The sequence below is a fragment of the Larus michahellis genome, chromosome 19 (assembly GCF_964199755.1).
Source record: "Larus michahellis chromosome 19, bLarMic1.1, whole genome shotgun sequence".
NCBI lineage: Eukaryota > Metazoa > Chordata > Aves > Charadriiformes > Laridae > Larus > Larus michahellis.
This window is the reverse complement of record NC_133914.1, coordinates 2,135,314-2,157,927: the sequence shown is the minus strand read 5'-3', so window position 1 is coordinate 2,157,927 and position 22,614 is coordinate 2,135,314. Positions and strand designations below refer to the sequence as shown.

Below are 22,614 nucleotides of genomic sequence, written 5' to 3'. Positions count from 1 at the left end.
GAATCAGTCCAAAATAACTTTAAAAATAATAAAGAAGAGATTTACAAGTCCTTGTGAATGTTACCTTGTCTTTTAAAACAAAGCATCACCTTCAAACACAAATCTGCAGTGGACTAGCCAAGCGAACAGAGACACGGTAAGCTGATGCCTTCTGTATGGAAGGGTGTCTTAATTCTAGTGACGATCTTGGTGCCTTAGTTTCTGATACTACCCACACACGCAGGCACAAGCACCGCAACTACTTGGGCTGCTTGCAGCAGGACATGCCGTAAGAATTAGATTTTGCTGATTTATAGTATCTAATGCAATTCAAGAATGCAAGACTAAAAAAAAATGTCTTTAACTGAAAATTAAAATAACTCAGAAATGCCAGTTTCCAGTGCACACTGTTAGGTTGCTAGGAAATCTCATCGGGCACATCTTCACTTCAAGCGTTCGTTTTTGCAGGGAACCTACACAATCTTTAGAACTATCCAAGTCAGAAAACTAACTCCAACTTTCTACATTTCTATAATTTAGACAGTACCAGGCCCAAACAGCTGGCAGCTTGCTGGCATGGCACCCTGCACACACTGGGGTCCCTTTCCAGCTGGAGCCTGCACGCACACTGGAACCCTTGCAGCACTCAGAGAATGCCTACACATGCAAGCTGGCTTGACAAAAAAAACTGCACACGACGAAACACAGCACTTGCCTTTTTGAGAAGGCTCCTCCTCCAGGAGCTGTGGTTTCCTCCTTCTGAGATGTACTGTAAATTGAACCGATTGGTGTTGGACTTTTGCACACAGGGCTCTTCCTTGTCGGGCTCAAACCTGCCGAGCCATGGTCAAACGGACTCTGATGAGAGCCTGCCTGAAAGGAGGCGCTGCTGCTTTGTAACGCAGAGCTCATCTGCGACGGGCTGGACAGGGGAGGGCTCGACTTTTGCAATGGACTTGGCCGAGGAGAACGACGCCTCACCACAACCGACTGGAGAGGGCTTTTTAGTGCAGGACTGCGCTCCCTTGGGCTAAGTTCAGACACAGAAGCTCTCGACGCTGAACTTGTACCATAGGTGGTCATATCTTGCCATGGTTTTGATCCCTCAGATGCCTTGGCATCTTGAGCCACTGCTCCTGAAAAAGGCTGCTCCTTAGACTCATCACCTTGATTCTCTCCTGCAGCCTGAGATGCCCGGGCATCCTTGGAAGACGACTTTTTCTCCTTTCCAGATTTACGCTTGGAAGACTCAACCCGGCTATGATTTGAGGAAGACCGGGAAGAGGAAGACCTCCTTGACCGATCAGAAGATGACTTATCAGAATTTCTAGAATGACTTCTGGACCTTGGTGAAGGAGATCTTCTCTTGGGGGAACGAGAGCGTGACCTCCCTCTACGAGGGCTATATGCTTGGCGATAATTTTGCCAGTTTGACCTGTAATTCCCATATCCTCCTCGGTTATACTGGCCCCATGGATAAAACCCTCTATTTCGGCCACGAAAATAATACGGTCTCCTGTATCCTCTATTATGACCTCTGAAATCCCGGTTCTGATAGACTCTCGGATGGTTCCTTTCTCTGTTATGAGACGGAGAATACGATCTTGAACGGGACCTAGAACTGATAAAAGAAAAAAATTACACAAATATTTTCGAGTTTATTCTTCTGTCACAACTTTTTATTTAAAGCCTTATAAAAAAGAATTTGAAAAATTCATTTCTAAGCTTTTAAAAGTAATTCCTTTGGTTTACCCTCATCCAATTGAGGTATTACACTTTGCCCTCAATAAATTACAGTGGAAATAACTTGTAGCTATGATACTGCCAAACAAATATTTGACCTCAGGATCACCGCAGAAACCAAGTCGAGTACATGTTGCTCTTCATTTTTCTAGGATGAACGTGGCTGCTACCCAGCTTCAGAAAAAGTGACATATCTCAAACTTCCCGCCGTTTAAAACTTAAGGTCAAGGTTACACCTTATTTTAGATCTCCTCCACAAAGTTGTTTTGTTTTTTTTTTTTATGCTACCATTATTGGAACCGAGCCAAAATCTTCCTGTCGCATCCCTCAGTTACCTCATGTGCTTTTGAAATGCTGATAGTCAAGATGAAAACCAACGTCTTTGCCAGGTGAGTTAAATAAATTGCTACACCTCCACACAGGCGGGGCAGTACTGGAGCAAATGGCACACTGCTCTACCGTTTTAAGTTTCAAAAGGTGCACCCCTTGCCACGATTCAGAAGCTGGAGCTCCATCAAGCAGGCGGGACGGCAGAGGGATGCGCTCACTCTCCATCCTGACGCCGCGAGATGGCACTGTTCAGTGTCCCTCTGCTCGCCACCACGCCACGCAAGAACACTCATACAGGACAGAACCAAATCCAAGACAAATACAGATTTAAGTGGCAAAACATTAAGGGCTAATTGTTCCAATAGTCTCTTCCACTAAATTTTTGGGGATGCAGCTGAGTAACTGTTTAAAAGCCTCACTGTAGCTAAGTGCCAGCTTTACAGTAAATATTTCACAGCTGCTGGAAAAATACAAACTTCTGAAAGTCTGAGATTTCAGCAAATTTGCATTAGCAAAACAGAGAAAGCATCCAACTACTAAGTTTAAATAGAAAAGAGATTTTTCCAAATGTAATTTTAGTAAATAATATGCACCGAACTAATTTCCACAGTCCCTTCTTAGATTAAGAGATGCGCCTCTAAAAGAGCCATCGGTCACACCGCAATAGCCATGTACTGCTTCTACAGACTGGCAACACACAGCTCACTGCTGCCCCCTCTCCACGCACACCCCAAACCCCTAAATTAAGGGCATACAACGCTGCCGTTAGAATTCCCACAAGATTAGCATACGTGCATGCAGTCAGAGAAAAACTTTAGTTCTGTTTTTATTTTTTCCACCTATCAAATACATTACAGTTTAGCAGGCAAGTGTTTATTCATACCATAGGCATTGCCAGCAAACCGTTCAATGATATTTTAACATGTTTCGTCCTTTACTTCAAACAACCAAAAAAACCTACGTAACTGATCTGAGATACTTCCTCACTCAACGCACAACAAGAAGGAAAAGCAGAGGCAGGCAGCAAGAACCAATTGTAATGGGCCCTACTCAAAAGCACTAAGAACGTATGCTCCCATTTTCAGACAACTGCTGCGTTTGTGACCAATTACCAGCAAGAGACCTGTTGTACGCCGCTTCCAAAATCTGCTCTATCATTTCAGAGAGGCTTGCAGCAGGAGAATTTCACTCCAAAAGTTGCAGAGATGATTTACAAGAAATCTTTTTAGAAAAATACAGTAAATATTATGTAAAAGAAACACCACAGATAATAATTCTCCCAACTCCGCCAGCCACTGTAGCTAGCCAGCTAACACACACTGCTCCAGTTCTAAAGCACCTACCATTTTACAATATTTAAAAATGAAAAATAAAGTCATAAAGAAAGCAAGAAATACTAGGCAGACACCAACATGACAATACAACGTAGAACAAACAATAAAACTACCAAATGAAGAGTAAAAAAATTTGTGGTGTATGCTGAAGGACACAATAATGGACTTCTATGCCAAGATACCACGAGACCTACCTCAGAGAACATCCTAACGCCACACAAGATGACTTGCCTGTACTAACCCCATCCATTTTGATTTTTTTTTAAAGGAGTTATTTACAGAGCACAAGTAGATTCAGCAGCAGCAGAGAGGAAATGCTCATGTTTGCACAGGGTGCCTTTGTTTTCAACTGTCAAAGTTCCTTCATAGCCAGGCAGATATTCCCAAATGACCACGTATCTTCCAGCATTCCAGCTTCCTTCTGCAAAGAACTCCGTTTGACTCAAGTCTCCGCCTCTAATTTAGTTTTGCCATGTCCTCCTCTCTCCAACTGTACATTTATTAGAGCCTCTGCATTTTAAAAATCTCTTTAATTGTTAACAGTTGCATGTGTTTACAGTCTAATGATTTTTCAGAATATGTGTTATTAATTTAAGATTAGTGAAAAAGCAGCTGAACATCATTATCCCCAGTCCAACTGGAATGCCTTTGCCAGATACAAAATGCTTAGCCAAAAGAAAAAGAAAACACAGATATCCTGATATCCAGGGATATCAGGCCTGTAACTGGCCTGATCAGAAGCAATTCAGGGAGATAAGAACAACCATTATGCACATTAATGATTTCTCAAAATTAACTGCAGTGCAATTAACTTTATCTACTTTATCCATCCAGAACTACCATCTCTGTTAACTGACTCCTGTATGTTCAGGGGAGGGGCAGGGAAAACAACAAAACTTGCCCCTACCTTTCATAGCAGCATCTTAAACTGACATTAAAACTCGTCTGAATTCGTTTTTAGAAAGAGGAGGAAAGCATGCAACATCTGCAAAGGCCCTCAAGCCTGGGATCAATTACATTAAAAGCTTAAAAAAAGCCAAAGATATTTAACAAAACAAAGGAGCACGGTTTGCTACGGACCTTCCTTCCCAACTCTTTCTTCCCCACTCTGACTATGGAACACGCACTTAAACTCTCTCACAGCAGTAAAGTAAATGTCTGATCAAAAGCAAAATCTCAAAATAAACCCAGGTCAGGATAAAAAGCTATGATTTTTTTGCACTTTGTCCTGCTTTGGCAATTGCAAACATCATCATTAACCATGAATACTTTTAATACAGGGAACTGGATCTCAGAAATTGTGCGTACTTAGCATTAGGAAAAGCACAACAGGCTATCCTGTTACACACAGCAGCAATTAAGAACCGCACAAGAACATGGGGAAAAAAAACACACATGCATTTTGACAGAGGCTTCTATTAATACCTTCGAGGAAAAACAAAGCACAGAGGTCTTCCCTAAGGGCCCAGTCTAAAAAGGCTGTAACAACTTCAGTGTGGGCTGTACCCCTGACAGAATGAGCTCTACTAACAAAAACACCTTCTGATCTAACTGTACATGAGAGTATCTGTTAGTATGCGTATTAGGGGAAAAAGACCTGCACAGAAAAGTAAAGTTATGGTTCACCAAAAAAAAACATGCTACATAGACCAGATCAAGGGCTCAAAAGAAGTTTCTTGACAATGCTGAGAAACAGTTACAACTGAAAACAGCACCGCTTGGCAGGAAACAGCCTAAGCCACAGGACACTATCTGTCCTCGAATCTAATCAAAGTCTTTCCCTGGGAAAGAATTAAGTGACAAACCATCTGAACAGGACAGAGAGGAAAACCACCGTTACACCCTTTGGCTTCGGAGCTGCACATACTTACCTAAGTCTGCGTTTTCTTGACCGTGAGACAGAACGAGAACGGGAGCGAGATTTGGAGAAGGAACGCGAGCGTGATCTTGATCCAGACCTCGAACGGGAAGAACGGGATCCAGATTTTGATTTGTTAGTTTTAGACATCTTTGCAAGCACCTGTCAGTTGTACCTGAAGGAAACAGGGTAATAAAAGTATTTGAAAAATGAAGTCACACGGCAGATTGGAGAGAACAGGCAGCATCTGGCAGCCTGACAAACTACAGAGGGACATGAAGCTCGATAACACTGGAAATCGGAGTGTTTGAAGTGGCTGCCTAATAACAGATGAATGGTGTTGGGCTCAGAACAGAAGGTTTATTTCAGTCTAAGGAGGAAATCTGCAAAAAGAATAAAAGGTTTTCAACCCAGAGTAATTACAAATTTGAGTGCTACAGCTGAAAGCAGCAAGTTAATGCAAAACCCAGGAACAGGCAGAGGCCAAGCTGCTAGCTTAAGCAAGAATACCTTTAAAGAGACAAACCATTTCCTTTCAGTCACATCACTGTCAATACAGCCAGCTGTCACTGGGTTAAAGAACAATGAAGAAATAAAAAGTCTTATCGTCAAAAAAAACCACACACCCCCATCTTCTCTAAATTTTCAGAAGGAACCATGAACAAAAATTATAATCCAAGATAGATTAATATTACCCTATTTGTACAGATCTGCTTTGCTACGAGTGCTCAGGTTAAATCCCAGACACACGTGTCCTGTCTGCTTGTGCAGTTTATGCAGTTGCTATGATCAGTTACAAGCGTCTATCATCCAGTGAGGAGTTCTGTTGCAGCCAAAGTAATTCAGATGTCCTTCCAAATATTCACAGTGTCACTCAAATGCTAAAGACAGAAGAGATTATGCCGTAGCATTAAATGACTCAAAATAGCTATAGTTATGAATTACCTGGGTTATTTTCAGCAATGTATCCAGGTAGAGAGTCCCTTAGAAGATGTTTCAGGGAACACAGTCCGACCACATAATTGTTTCAGTTACACCCTACCCGATGTGTTCTCTTGTAAGCATCAACTTTGTATCAGCCAGCAAGATTTTCTAAAGGATTTTCATCATCTCTTACCTCCAGGGAAAGAAATATTCAGCATTATTAAGAGGAGGGAGTGTCATATTGTTTACATTTGAAGGGTAGTACAAATTTTGATAAAATCCAAGATGTTGTTTTTCTTTCAGCTGGCCAGATTTTCCTGTTAGTATCCAAGAGAGTCAAATGCATAACACACGGTTTTGCAGCTTCCCACAGGTACCTTCACAAACTTTCCCCATCATGCCAACGACAACCTGCTTTTGTGAGCTCCCTTCCACCAAGGGCTGCGGAAGCAAACTCGGCATTCCAGAGACAGGTCAGAGGAGCTCTAGTGCCTTTTCTGTCCAGCCGTTACAGTCCTTCTCAACTGTAGTAATACTTGACCTATTTAATCCCTGTAACCAGCCATAACAAAATTCCTGACAATCTAAAATTTGATCATGCTGCAAAATATGCTCCAGCTTTCGAGTCCCTGTTGGTTCCAGTAGAGTTCTTCAGCTTAAATGGAAAATGCTTTGGCCCCTGACTTGGCGAGCAGCAAGGGGGACTCTTCCTCCTCGGATTAAATTCCCAGTCTCCTTTATTTCCATTCCTAGAAACTGGAGGTTTCAGTGGTGGTCTGGAAAAGGGACTAAGTGCTAGTTTGAGTTAAGTGTTTAGACTGTCGAGTATTCCACATTAGCAGTTTACCAACTGAAGATGTGAACTCTGCAATTCCAGAAGTAGCTGACGAAATTGAGAAGAAAACCTGCTCTCTTTAAACACCACATGAATTTCATTCACAGCATGAGAAGCAATTTATTTAGCATTTAACAGAATTCTTTAGGAATTTCTACAAGAAATGACATGTTTTCCCTTTAAAGTTAGTAAAACATTTTCTCTCTCTCACATCACCTACAGAAGCTCAAAATACACGAGAGCCACAAAGGATCATGTAGTAAAAATCTAATCAATGTTTTTAACCCAAACAGCCGTCCACGACTGCCTGTGGCTTTGAGACCCCCTAACAATCTGCTCTATTTAAGTAAGCGTAAGCCCTTGGCCTCTGCTGCCCTAGGAGAGAATAAAATAATCACTGTGCGAGTACCTGAGATCATGGAGTCCCCGAGAAAACTGAGCATCAGTAATTGTTGTGATCACCCGGAGGTTACATATTGTAAGTTAATTATTTATTTCAAGGGCTGAAAAGCATCTCGAATCATGAAACAAAGAGAGGCATTCTAACAACAAACTGCCAAAACCCGAGCATCTGTGAAACAAACACTCTCCAACGTTCATCACCCCTTTTCTAGAAGAGGGGAAAAACAACAATTGCTCTGAGAATTAGGAAAAGGATTGTAAAGACAAAATTTGCATTAATTGAGTACTGAATAAAAGTTGTCAATAAACTTTCCCACAGAAGTGACTAATGAATTAGAGACAGAAAGAAAAAAGGAACTATGTTAGTAAAAGTTTATCCTTTTTTTCACCTACTGGTTAAAAATAGAGACATTTAGGTACATAAACACAACCAATCAAGTACTTCTGCTGCTGTATCCATTTTAAGCAAATTCCAGTGGACTGACTTGCAATGTCTTCACTTTCAGTCGCTCTCCAAAGCCAAATTACATATATGGTTACCAAATACTCCAGTTACTGCCAGGGCACTCTCAGGAACAGCGCAACGCCCGTCACAGGAGCAACTGCTGAGAAACTGGGTCACTCATCATGGGAGCTGGTACTTTCCAGAAATAGGAAGTCAGCTTTTGTTTTAAAAATCATGTTACATGTTCCTGTTCTTCCCTTTCAATTCAACTGAAATATTTTATGATATTCCACACTAGAAAGTATGTAGAATAAAAATAAAAATTAAATGTTTCCTGCTTTACTAGGAAAAAATAAAACACACCTGGGATGAAAAATAAAAAAGCACTATCACTGAATAAGCAAAATTCATTCTTATGCATGGCCATTTTTCAGGGGAGAAAAAAAAAAATCTGTGAAAGGACCATATATAAACATTTCCTTTTAATTTACTAAATATATCTGTTGAAACAGCAACATTTCCTAGTCTGTTGCCAAAACAATCAAGGAAGAGACGCAGAATGAACAAATGGCGATGGGAACTACTAGAAGGTAGAGGAAGATGATCTATATTGCCCCTCAGAATCAGAGAGCTGCTCCCAACCGAATCCTGAGTGCTTTGATACCATAAGCTATGTTCTGTAAGGAGATTACAAATATATCCCATAAACTGTGTAATTTCAGGATAGCTCTGTATTAAATGACAACCCCGTAGTTCAAGAATAAACTACACTTCAATGTATTATCATCTGTAAGTTACCTTTATTTACACTGAACTCCATACCGCTTGATATATTTTTATAGACTAATATCATTGAAACAGCTTTGACCACAGCTCTTCTCTTTTGTGTCCCTTCTATAATAAACCATTTTCCAAGAAAAAGCAGATGGTTAGACTGACTGACCGCGCAGAGCAGAAGTGGCAGTAAGTCCTGAGAAGGCCCCAAAACAGATTTTTAAAGTATCACTCACTTTGAGCTGTTTAATAGTCTTCGTATTTTACTTGGATCCACAGCACTTACTAGCCAAACATTAGTTTGGTATGTGTGATGTGTGCCAAAAGCTCCTTTGTCTTAGAAGGTTTTTTTTATCTTTGTCAATATTTTTAAAGCTGATTCATTCCTAACATGTGAGGTAACTCCTACTAGAATAGAAACTGAGTTGCTATGCTCTATCAGCACCCAAAAGGTTAAACAAACCAAATACTGGAGTCATTTCAGCTGCTCTGTGTTAACACTGCAGCTGTAAACTTATTGTGGTATACATTTAGTTGTTCTAAGCTCAGACTCAGATAAAATGCGTTCAGCTGGTAAGCAAAAATACTGGTCTGAAAGAATATATTCTTATAAAGCATCCTAAGGATTACTCTGATTTTAAAGAAAGAGATGCCAGTAAATGAAGCAAACTGAGAAAGCAGCAGTGGCTGCTCACTTTCCTTTCCATTTAGATTTTTCCACTGAACACACCGCTGTGCCCCCAAAGCACACACATGCATACAGCCCCACACAGCTCACAGGGGAGCACTGCTTTTTGAAACACTGGAAGGTACAACGTGTCTGGTCCTGAGTGGGGACTGCAGCAGAAGCATTTACACAGTGCTCTGGAGACCTGTCCTTAGCAGGCTGCTCTGCCAGAGCTCACGTTTCCTTCCTGCTTACAGCTACACAACTGCCTTCCCGTGACACCGGCTCCACCTCTACCTTCGAGGGGACACGGCTGATCCCCGCTGCCTGACACGGGTCTCATCTCTCAGCAGAGATGAGCGTGACTGCACGCATCTGGTAGAGATGCGCTCCTGGAAACATTGCCAGAACTTTTCAAAATTGTTCTTTCTCGCGTTGTCTTTCTGAAGACCCAGTTATAAGCTGTCCAGCAGATCTTCCCAAGTAGTATAGTCTCACATTCAAAAATACCAGCACTGATCTTGAGTGTGCCAAGTTTAAAAGCTCTGGTAAGGTATTACCCTATCGGAAAATAGAGACTTGACATCTTGTTTATCTGCTGTAAAACTACACCATATAACATACCTCATAATACAACACACACCAAGTACGAAGAAACTATCTGTATTCCAAATTAGTTTGCTAAATTCACTCATACCACACAGATTTCAAATTAGTTGTGTTTATTGCAAGCCAGATCTGAAATCACAGAAGTTGGTCACCGAAAGAAATCTAACAGACAGCTGTTTAGTCTGCTGTAAGTACACTGCCAAAGGAAATCATTAAGCATTATATATTTTTTTTTAACTCTTATGGTAAGAAGCGTGGGCATTTCAGCAGAAAACGTGCAAATCGCTAATTACTCCCTTAGCAACAAAGCCCATGTAGAAACTTCCCATCCTGCCAATACAAGGAATTGTTCATCTACATTCTAAACTTAATCCATGTCATGACAGAGGTTACAAATGTTCTGTTTTAAAAGAATACCTTTAATCTAGACCGATTCTGTGACCCCATTTGTACAAACCCTACTGACAAATAAGAGGGGTGGTACAAGATGGAGAACCAACAGCCTGGAAGCCTCTCACTCTCAAAATAAGTGTTTCCTAAAATTTGGAGGCTATTTCAAGGAACAAAGTTTGCCTTCTCCATTTCTAAATCCTCACAGCAATCCATCATACCACTCAAAGGGGTGAAAACAATGGAAGAGCAAATGCTCCTACTAAGCCACCACAATGGACTTTGCCCAGAAGACAAAACTTTTGTCACAAAACAGCGACAGTAAAGTTAATGTTTTACTTGTTTTAAGTCTCCTGACAGAACCCAAAAGAACAGCTCGACTCTGCTCCACAGCAGTGAAAAAAAGTCACTGTCAAGAGTCTCTTACTGCTGTACACTCCCACTAGCTACCTCAGCTTCAGAATTTAATTATTCAGAATAGTTAAGGAGAACTTTTATGGCCACTGACTGAAATCAGTGCAACGCTTCAGCAAAAGAGCAAACCAGGGGGTGGGGAGGTGTTGGAAATATGAGGGTTTAACAATTTAGATCAGTACGACATTTAATAATCTGGCCAATTAAGGTATATAGGGGGAAGCACTCCTTTTGTCCCAAAAGTCACCAGGGTATAAACAAAATTTGTTCTCTTTCACCCTTATATTTACCAGCTATTTGGAAAGACAAACCAAATCATTCCAAGACATAAGGCCGAGTTTTTTCTTCAAATCCTGTATAGTTCTTTTTGCACAGCAACAACGAAAAAAAGAATTCAGTGGATACAGTTTAACTTGCAGTATGACCAGGACAGAGGGGATACAAGAAGGTATGTTCCAAATCCCAAGGCAGGCAGTTTTACCACTTTTGAAGATTTCCTTTCCTATTGTGTGCCTACCTGCTTGAGCAGGTTCACACCCTGCACCCTTCAACAGTCAGGTTTCACCGTCTCAGCTTTGTCAATTATGAGATCAGGATGCAAACCTGAAATGAGAAGAAAAAGCGTTGAAGCATCTTTGTATGTACACTGTTGTACTTACTGCCACCAACGATCAACAGGAGCCTTAAGCTCTCATCCTGTGCTGTACCCAAAACGTCCATCATGTCTTAAGCATTTCAACAGAGCGCATCCATTGCAAAAGTTCATTGCCCACTTCACCGTGAATTCTTTCATGTACTTTTACAAAGAACATAGCTTCTAGAACAGTTATTCAAGCTTTCCAAGTTTTAAGACTACTTATTGCTTCCTTCCCCGCCTCCCCTGCGCCCCACCCCACCTCCTCTTACATACATACTAATCGCTGTCATTACACTGGTACAGACGTATTGAAGTAATTTCTCTCAGCTCATTTGTATGGTCTTACTGGATTCAGGACTAAGTATTTTCCCATATTGTTAAAGAGAATCCACAAGCCAAGAGAAACAATTGTTTTCCTGACAAATTCATCCATCAGTATATCGCCGTCTTCAAAGGGTGCCACCAGTCCACTGTGAGCTGTTTTGACAGGTCTATAATTACATTTCAGTATCCTTCCATGCACTGCTAGAGGGGTGTAAGTTTTAAAAAAGAAAACAACAGTAAACACAACCTCATAAATTACTCCATGTTATTAAACCCCTGATCTGACAGCAGGAATAGCATTTAGTCTATGTTCAACCATAAAATAAACTTGTTTAAAGCTATTCATTTCTTCTGTTTACTTCATTGAAAAAAGGTTTCAAGGCTACTTGAAGATTTTACTTTCTCTTAAACAGCAATTAAGTCCTTTTCTCACCCAAAAGGGAAGGTTGCATTGCAAGGTTTAGTGTTTTCTAAATCATGCTTACCAATCTTTGAAAAAAGCCAAATAAAGAACACTACAACATAAGACTGTTTTTTGGTAATTATTTTTACTGTCATCATGTCTGTCTGTCTAAACATCCATGAAAGGGAAAAATCTTGTCTTTTAATTCAGCCTTTCACAGTGGCTACCACCAAAAAAAAAAGATTGCCATAACTATTTTTTCTTGCTTTGTGATAAAACACTTAGGTTTTGTTTTTTTCACCTATTCCCCAAACATTAACATTACCACAAACTTTTGGTAGAATCCACTGCACACAGGTGTCATCCAGATAAAAAGCTGGCTGAATTATCTTTTGTAGAATACTCTTTTCATATTTAGAGCACCACTACAAAAAAAATGAACCAAGACAACACACAACAAGCAAGAACAGCTAACCTTTCTTCCAGATATGGAAAGGAAAGTAGGAAACGTGTTCAACGTTCTCTGCTGAAGCAGAAATCATAGTCCAGAAGTTTCGTATTCCAGAACACTGTAAAGAACATTTCTATATGCCAAGACACAGGTCAAATTAAGAACATTTCTAGTTTTCACAATGCCTTTTTCCAGGAATTTGTTTCCTATTTCCAATTGGCCTATATTACTTTAATGACTGTCTCTTTCCATCCTCCCTTTTTTTTTTTTTTTGCAGTCTTTCAAGCAGTACTCATCATTATTTCAGACCTTTTGCAGATGTTAAAGCAGAACAGAACCACCACGGCACTGTTCAGAAAAGCCATCTAACAAGACGTTACAGCTGAAATCACTCCATCTCAAGCATGTCATCGAGGATTGCTGTAACACATAGCACCACAATTCGCCAGCTCAGAGAGAAAAATACAGCAGATATGTCCCTACCAAAAGAAGCAATTTAGTTGTCTTCATTTGTCTATAATACACTGAGCATAAACACTAAGTCATTTGGAAACAAGCAAAATGGCGTATGTACATACCTTAGAAGTGTGCACAGTGCTGCAAAACTCGCTACAGTCGTTTCAGTTTATTGCATAGTGTTTAATAAACTAACTTTCAAATATTAAATATTTTGTAAAAGCATTTATAGAAAGCTCTATATAATTCTGGTAGGAAAACAAAAATTTACTTGTTCCTTTCAGGCCAGCATTTAATGAAACAGTTACGGTTTATTTTGCTCTAAGCCCCAAAGTAAACAAGATAGCACCTCATTAGAGAAAGCGCTCCTGCCTGGGTGTCTTGTCATCCATCCAGTGTTCACTAGCACAAACATTCTGCTTGGGAAGAAGCGGCTGAACCGCTACTCTATTTGCTCACAACAGCCTTCATTATCAGGGAACAAAAAAATTAATTCTCCTTCAGCTAGCTCTACAATTCATAATCCTGAGCTCCAAAACCCAAACAAGATTAGTTAATTCTTAAAAAAAAACCCTACAAAATCCTTACAAAGTGTACTTTGCATAATAAGGGAACAGCAACGACTATAAAAATAAACTTATTTTAAAAAGTCACAGAACTACACAGTAAAAAAAAAAAATCACTTTCATTTCCTAAAAACCAAAGATACCCGAAAGGCTTATATCAATTTAAACTGTGGCAGCCTTTGTCCTAGCCAAGAAACACCTCCTTACAAATTTAAAACCCCAGAAGATAAAAATTACTTATTGCTGATTGACCCTATATCCCAGTTAGTATTCTACAAAGATATCAAAGATATTAGAAAATAATGACACAAACAGAAGTGTCAGCATTGTGCTCTTTTTAAAAGCACTGAAAATAAGACAGTAGCTATTTAAACAATAGTAATCACCTAAATCCGGGCCTAACAGAGGCAGAAAACCTGATCAAGCAATTAAAAATCCAGTCCTATTCATGATCTTGTAATTCATAACCCTGTGAAATTCACCACTTCTGTGCATTTTAATTCATCTGACTCGCAGAGAAGCAGAGGAGGACGGTGGCACCTGGAGATGCATGGGAAGACTTGGGCAAGAATACCCCTGTTAAGAACTGCCAAGTATTAGTTAAGACACAATGACGAACTACAGGAAATAAGAAGTGTCAAATAAAACACGACAGTAACTAACAACTGTCAGCACCTTTCAGAATTAATTTCAGTATGATCTTGTTTCAATTTAACTGTCTACCTACAGAGTTGCACTGTGCCCAATACCAAATTGCTACTTGAATGCGGACTATCACAGATAGGAAAAGTTGGTTAAATACGCAAACACGAGCTACAGGGCTAACGTAAAAACACATGTAGAACTGTAATAAATGCTGTCCCTAGTACTGCCTCTTGCACTCAGGCTCCACACACTTGGTAAAAGCAGCCTGACACCAGTGTCAAATCAGAGCAATCTTTGTTTCTAGACACATACCTGGCAAAGAATAGAAGAGCTATTCTTTTCTTTTCTGCAGCAAGTGCCCCATAGGATATTTTTCATACCACACGTTAATTCCCTGGAAGGATCTGCACCCGAGCAGCACCCTGCACTTGCACCTGCTGAGGCTGCCAGGAGGATGGCAGGACTCTGGCAGCTCATGCCAAGGGACACAGCCAGAGAACACCCCAAAACCCCCTCCCTTCAAACCCCCGGGGTCAGCATGAAGACACTTGGCACCTGCTCTTCCCCTGCAGGCTCCCAGAGCCATGTTTTATCAAAGAGCAAATCAAAATAATGACCATAGCAGTTTGACTACCACAAATTCCTATACTACATTAAAAGTTGGAAATAACATTCCTAAATCAGTTAAGTTTGACAACCATCAATACACTGATGAGAACTAAAGCTCCTGTTCTAAAAGAGCAGTGCAGAAGCGTGACAGATTAACCTTGCTATGCATGACAACTATGTAAAATCTGTTTCCCAGCAAGCTTTGTACTGCAGCTGCATGAGATTCTGCTGTCAAGTTACTTACGTGCAAAACAAGTTGCAGCTCTCTACGTGTCAGAGCCCACTGGAAGTGCCAGCAGTAACATACAGAGTACAGAAAGCACACACTGGCATTGCTAGTTCAGAAATCAAAGTCTAATAATCTCACTTTCTACTCGATTCTTCCTTTTCAAGCTAAGGTTTGGTCTTGCACCAAGAATTAAGTATGCTCTTGATAGCAACAGAATAGTTAAGGGGAAGAAAAAAAAGCCACCTGCACAGCTCCTGTTGCCAGCCCAGTGGACTGCAAATTAAAATGCTATTTCTAATCGTCCAGTTCAAATTTCATTAGGGTAACAAAAAGCAGAACAATTCCTCTTTCTAGATCAAGTATCCAGTGTGTGTTTTCAGGAGATTAACGACACAAGTTAAACCAAAGCTTAGAACTACATCTACCAACCTCTGCAACAAAAATTTTCCTGGACAACACTGATAAAACCAAAACCAACCAAGGAAACAAAAAAAACCAAACAACCCCAAACAGTGCATTCTACTTTAATATAAAACACACTTTGGGTAAAAAAAAGTTCAGATTATTCTGCCATAGCAAGAGAAGCATTAATTTGTCAATAGCAGTTCCAATTTCTCTCTACCCTATATACTTTCAAAATTAAGATTTCCCTTCAAGCATGTTTGGGTTTTCACACAATTAAACTAATCCCTAAAGAAGTATAATATTGAGCTCCAGCCCCGGTTTCAGATAATTAGAAGCAGGTTCTATAGAATGGTTAGAGAAGACTATTTACAGGTTCTTCCAAAAATGACTAATTCTGCAGATTGTACTGCTGAACAATCCCTTTCTAAGTAATTTGACTAAATATAAACACCAACTGGTCACTTGAATTCTGACACTAGTTACTTGGCTAAAAGCTTATTTTATATATCTTTGATCTTAAAAAAAAGTTGTTACTCAAACAGTTTAGTGACAGGGAGCTCAAAGAAAACAAATCCAAGAAAAAGCTGATTAAAAATGTGGATGTTTTTGTTACAGAAGTCAGGCAGATGGATTTTCTGTTAAACACAGAATAAAAACATCCTTAATAAAAAAAACCAAACAAACGCATTTCTTCAGCTTTTTGCATCCAAACCTACACAACCTGGGAACAGACGAGCAGAAAAATCAGATCTTTCTCAAAACTAATGGCTTCCTCACAGTACAGCCCTACTATTTTGAACCGGTTTTGGACATGAACTGAACCCTTGTCAAAACTGTTGGGGGGCTGTGAATCCTTGTGCCTGTAGTTTCAGATCACCCAAGAGAGGCAAGAAGTGGTCCAATTTACATAAGAAAACTATTCACAAATCAGTTAACCAAAAGAATTCAAACTTGCGTATAATTGAAGTTATCGTGCTACTCCCCACACAGCAATGGAAGAATAAACTGTGACCTCCAGTGAAGTTTCCAACCCTCTCAGGTCACTGCAGGCTGGAAACCAGCAGACTCTGCACACCAGGACTTCCTTCGTTACAGTGACCACAACGCAGTTAGAAAAACGTGGAAGTTACGCTTCCAAAGAAACAGCAAGAAATGTAAAAAATAATTGAATCCAGGGCTCTTCGGAACATCTTCTGAAATACACAGTACAGTTACAGTCAAAATTGAATCTGTCCTAAAGGATTACTACTCTTCACACATTTAACCTATGAAAATACCAGCTCCAACAACTCTCATTTATAAGCTGCAAAAGGTAAAACCATTCACGTCTTTATTCTCAAGCCAGCACTTGATTTATCTCTACCTTAACTTGAATCTTGTTACCTCAGGGGAAAACAAGGAAAAGGATTTCCATGACTTCATATAACATTAAAAGTTATTTTAAAAAGATGAAAAAAATCATGCAGTTATATGTAAGCACAAGCCATCAGAACAGGCTATCCCTATACTCTGCTAGGCTACGAAACAGGTAAATGCTTGTCCACAGAAATCTTGTACGTATGGAATAACATATGGAATAAGCTTATTCGAACAGATAATTTTCAGTACTGTGTTTACATACCTTGTATAAGTCTCCCATCAATTATGTTTCTGAATACTGCTTTATTAGAAGCGATTGAGCTCTCGCCTAAGTAAAAAAGGGAAAATCAAATTTAAAACAATCAAGATACTGGCAAATCCTCACATTTTACGAACACAGGAAGGGATTCTGATGTTAGCCATTCATCCCAGAACCGTTTCCCAGTAAAAAAAGGCTGCCAAAATTACTTAAGCTAATCAGACAGTGCATACACGATCCTTAACTCAGGAAACTGATTTCATCCACAGCCTTATAGCCGCAATTAACTGTAATAATCAGGTACACAACCCCCATAAGATATCATGTGTACAGCCTTCTGTTAAGGCACAAGTTAACATCAATACTGAGCCTAATTCCCTTGAGAACAGAATTTCAGTTTAGCACCCCTGACACCCCAAACCCATCATCTTTTGTGCTCTCAGGGCAGAGAAACCGAAGGGGTTACTTGCCAAGCTTTCCTTTCTTCCTTCCGCCCAACCGAAGGTAAAAGTGAAATGCAAGCAGCGGTGGGGAGAGCACACACTGGCTTGCTGCGCAAGTTACAGCACCCCTCGCATTACAGCAGGAGCTTTTTTGGGTTTTGTACAGCTACCTTACACTGTAAATCATGACAGGCTAAAAATGGCTGGATGACAAATTTGGAGCTGAAATTACGAGCAGATCATTTGCTCGTCTATCACAGCAGTAGTAGCCATGAGCAGGGCTTTGCAGAGAGGCCTCACTGGTGTACGACAGGGCACAAATGTACAAAGTATTTTCATATGTGATAGAAATAAGGAGAGTGACAGAAAACTCTTCCTGGAGGAAACTACACCCCCTGTAAGGACCCAGCACTCCAGGGTTCCTGCAGCGAGGCTGGGTGTCACCTCTGTGCGCCATTATTTTCTTTTTCATGGACGCGACAGCTTCCGGTTACCATGGAGTGAAACAGCGCAAACACAATTCTCAGCTGGCATGAAATGTAATCCCATGATTTTACTATTCATAGCTCTGACATGATAAAGCTAAATTAAGCAGAAACTCTTAACTTTCTCAAACCTAAAAGCAGTGACTATCTCCATCGTGTAGCGTCTGCTAACACTCTATTTCACTGTGAAGAGGGGAAGAATATCTTCCTTTATGGTACAAGAGACTCCGGACCTACAAATACGGCCTGCCATGCAGAAACAAAATGGCACCTACTTGTTCCCAGGCACCGCTTTGGCGTCACTCCAGCAGGAAGAGAGTAGACAAGATGAGCTCTTGTGCTAAATCCAACACCTTCTCCTCATCGTGGGACCCATTACAGAAACCCACAAAGCAGTTTTAACCATGCTCCCGGGCTTGCCCAGCAGCGAGTGTTTGCTGAACTGTCTGCCCGCACCAGAACAGGGGTCAGTTCAAAGCACAAACAAGAGCTACACCAAGCACAAGGTAAATCAGCACAACCCCAGTGCCAGCCATTAGTGGTTTCCACAGCCTTGAGGGATCACCGTGCACAACCTCCCCAGGGGGCCAGAACAGCTTTTGCAATGAACACCACACCACTATTCCTCTTTCTTTCGAGGCCTGTGGACTAAACTATATGGTTAAATATACAGCAGGAATCCTGCGACACAGAGGAACTCTCTGTACCATGGTAATTCAGAGGAAACCATACAACCCAAAAAACACGTTATTGTACTGGCACACACAGCCATTAAACACAGCTCAGTATATTGTAAACTTTTCCAGATATGGAAAAAAGTTCAAGGGCTACGTAGCTGCTTAAACAATTAACAAGTTCCAACACAGCAAACTGTCATTTTGCAAAGACAAAGCCAAGTGAGCTAAAAAAAACCAACAATCAAGTTTCTGGCAAAACTGCACTATTCTTTTAGGGAGCTAGTGATACAGCTAAAAAGCGAATACCACAGTTTTACAATGAAAAGCATCCTCAGGCTTAACCAGTCCAGCTTAGCACCCCCTAGGCCTCTCAAAACAAGATTTCTTTTACAATAGAGAAAGTGGGAGCAGGTAAAAAAAATAATTAAGTTTGCTGACTTGCATGGATTGCCACCTACTTTATATCCTGGTGCCTTACATACGTAATACTTTTGTTTTCTAATAGCACCAATCATGTTAAAAGGTGCTCACCAGCTTTTCTGCAGCATGCCAATCTCAAACACCCCACCCATGAGCTCATGAGGCACAGGCCTGGCTTGACCTGGATGACTATTTTCTTAAACAGTTTACGAAGCTTCCTGTCTTAAAAAAGCTGGAGAAAGCAGCAGAGAGCTAAATTGTATTACCATAACCCAAATAGCAGGATGCACATTTAATTTACAATACACATAACAAAACTTTGCTTCCAGCAAAACAGAATTAAAGGCCAGAGGCACAGGGCTCCTCTGAAATCCCAGCATACGGGGAAACCCCTTTCCGGACAGCCTGAAGAGCAGGACCATGTCTTCCAGAGACACACAGCTTGCACAGAGACATGGAATTAACAAGGAAGGAAAAACGCAGGAAGACACCAGAGCACAACTCATCAGAAACACAGGCACGACTTCTGCAGACAAAGAACTCCATGCAGAACACAGGCATGGATTCATCCAACACGGGGTCCGTATGGACACCCTGCAGGGCAGCAAGATCTGCCACCCTCTAACTCGTGTACAGCAAGCACCTCAAAAATACCAGGTGGACTGAGCTATAGATGCCTCCTTACCATGGCCGGGTTGTTTCTTTACAGTAAACTGGCAGGTAAAAGGTTTCACCTTTTGATCCCTGGACAAAAAAAGGATGTAAAAATGTGGGCATTCGAGTTAGCAGGCGGCAAAGCCTCCCACACCCTTGCTGGCAAGGACACACTGCCCCACGCCTTCCTCCTTCCCAGGAGCAGGGGAACGGTGCAACCCTGCAGCCATCCGTTCAGACTCCAGAACTCTGCAAACTCCCTGCGCTGAGATCCCATCGTTTACAGATCACACACTTTCACGGGTAATCAACACCAATTTTGAAAAGACATCTCAGGACACTAAGGCCTATCTGCTGGAGTACTGCATCGGGAGCAGCATTTTCAGCTTCTTAAGGATTCCAGAGATAACTCTTAAAACTGACTTCTCACAGGTGCCCCTCCCTGCTCCTTCTAAAGTAGGAACAACTAATTCCCAGTAGGAAGGACACGAAAGAAAAATATATAACAGGATCCAAAGAAAATTTAGACATAATCACAAGGCCCTAGACTCTACAGAGGATCCTATGTCACAAGAACATGCATTTTAGACAGGTCTCTACAATAACTGCCTTATTTTATCCTCTTACCTGCTGTTAGATTGTATAACTAATAATGCAGTTCACAAAGTCAGCCATTTCCTCACTCTGTGCTGGGCACTTGCAACGTGCCGCAGCAAGTATACAGACAAACTACTAAACGCTACAGGAGAAGGCACTATTGTCTCTAAATACTCATTTTTTCTGTCTCTACAATATAGTCCCTTAAAGGCAATCTGAGAGGCTAAGCTTCAAAACATATCTTTTTAAAGGAATGGAAATAGGGTTATGCAATACAAACCCAAAGGACAGCTCTCCTTTTCAGCCACAGCACTTGAGGGCAGCGTCCACACAAAAGACACATTAAAAATGCCTAAAACATCACATTGGCCTTACCATAAACATTGACATAACTACCTGCCTTCACTACTAGCGGGAAGGAACACTGCAAGAGTCCTTTGCAGAGAGTAATTGGATGATTTAATTGTCTGTGCTCTTAGGAAAGAGCATCCTGAAAATGTCCATTGGCTGATGTGACCCTGCAGCCTCTTACACAGGCGCTCTGTGCTGACACTGCTGCAGAAGCAGCAGATGAAGGCTCTTCTCCTTCCACCCGTCACCTATAAGGCAACCTATAACATTTTCCAAACTGTTCTACACATTGTTTATTTCAACAAACAAATCTGTTCTTATTCTGTTCTCAGCATCCAACGCATCACTGTATACTTAAAAAACAAGAACGAGTACCCCACCTCCGACAAGTCCCAAGGAAATGCTGTTACACACACACACCACCACCCACTCCACATCTACAGAGTCCTCACACACACCAAACAGAAGTGAACCTGCGCCTTCCAAGGCTGCTACACAGAGTACTGCTTATTCCAAACCTATCGCGTCACCTTCTGGCACAAACGCATTCAGAAAGCCATTCAGGAGGCACTTCGAGTGACAACTACCTTGTGCAGACTTTGAAATGCATTTATAGAAACCTCAAACACATTAATCTCCCCAGAACAACACGAGTTAGGGAAACAAGCCTTTGTCAGCCTGGTGAAAACAAAGATTCAGGGCTCACACATGCCTCTGTACCACTGCAAAGCCCATTCCGCCGCATCACCTGAGGTTCTACCAAACTTCACTTTTAAACAAGATTACAGAGCACAGAGTATGAGTGAACAACCCCATCCTGCTGCACCGAGAAGCACACGGTGCTGAGCGCCGGTGAGTGAGCCCTACGAGAGCTACGCACCACCGGGGGTCCAACCCCAGCTCACGGGGTCGCGGCTGTAGCCCGGACAAGCTGCTACCCCTGCGAGCTGCTGCTCCCCCCGGCCCCGCGGGCCTAGCGGCCCCGACCGCCTCTTCAGGGAATACAGACAGCACCTCCCGTGCCGCAGAGAGCATGCGGGGATCCCGGACACAGCCCGTGACCCCGGAGAAGGGAAGAAACCTCCGGGGACAGGCCGAAGGCCCGAAGCGGGGGAAGAAGTCTCCGGGGACAGTTCCCAGAGACCCAGGCAGTGAACGGAAATCTCCAGAAACAATCTGGGCCGGGATAGGGAGATGAACCTCCGGGGACAGGCCCGGGCCGGAGCGGGACCAGAGCAGCCTCCGGGGACAGGCCCGGGCCGGCTCCAACCGTCCGCGGGGACGCGAGGCGGCGGCGGGAGGCCAGGCCCAGCCCAGACTCGACGCCCCGCTCAGATCGGGCCCCGGGAGCGCTCCGCGCCCCATCCGAGCCCGCCCGGGGGGGCCGCGGAGCTGCGCCCGGCACGTGGCGGCCGCCAGGGGGGCAGCGCCGCACTAAGGCCCAGATTGTAGAGGGCGGGGGAGCGGGGGGATGGCAAATCCCAGGCGGGGCGGACGGCTCGGCCGCGGAGAGCCCTCGGACCACAGCACAGGGAGGGAAGGGGAAGGGAAGAGCCCAATGACGGAGGGCCGGGCGCCGCCGCGCCAGGCTGGGCCTACCCGCACTCACCGGACGCCGCTCCGCCCGCGGCCTCCTCAGCAGCCAAGCGCCTCCACCTCCTCCTTACGCACTTCCGCTTGGCGCCCGCCCGCTGCCTGCCCGCGGGGGCTGCCGGGAGACGCAGTGCGGCTCTCGCCGCGTTCATTGGCTGGCAGCGCCCGAAGGACTACAGCTCCCAGAGACCTCGCGCGGGAGCTTTACATCATTTCCGCCTCCTCCCCTGCCCGACCCTGGCGCCACGGAGAGGGCGCGGCTTCCGGCGGGGAGGGGCGGGGCTACGGCAGGGCCCGGCCGGGAAATGGCGGCGGGGGCGGTGCAAGATGTTCTCTCCGGTGCGGGC

The 22,614-nt window shown here is 42.6% G+C and overlaps 1 protein-coding gene across 6 annotated transcripts in view; it reads right to left on the bottom strand.

The window, feature by feature from the left end:
* THRAP3 (thyroid hormone receptor associated protein 3) overlaps nucleotides 1-22,365 on the bottom strand; it is a 32,293-nt gene extending 9,928 nt beyond the window's left edge. Inside the window, exons 1-5 of one of the 6 annotated variants that reach the window (XM_074563341.1) lie at nucleotides 22,284-22,365; nucleotides 17,051-17,116; nucleotides 11,222-11,307; nucleotides 5,258-5,419; nucleotides 695-1,600 (exon numbers count right to left, since the gene is read on the bottom strand). In XM_074563341.1, the coding sequence (XP_074419442.1) occupies nucleotides 695-1,600; nucleotides 5,258-5,394 (1,043 nt within the window). In that variant the 5' untranslated portion in view covers nucleotides 5,395-5,419; nucleotides 11,222-11,307; nucleotides 17,051-17,116; nucleotides 22,284-22,365. Of the gene's footprint in view, nucleotides 1-694; nucleotides 1,601-5,257; nucleotides 5,420-6,189; nucleotides 6,362-11,221; nucleotides 11,308-11,614; nucleotides 11,867-12,543; nucleotides 12,633-17,050; nucleotides 17,117-18,250; nucleotides 18,324-22,283 lie in introns of those variants that run through there. The other 5 variants (XM_074563342.1, XM_074563344.1, XM_074563345.1 and 2 more) reach the window with 5 other exon arrangements.
* Between the last annotated feature and the right edge of the window lie 249 nt (nucleotides 22,366-22,614).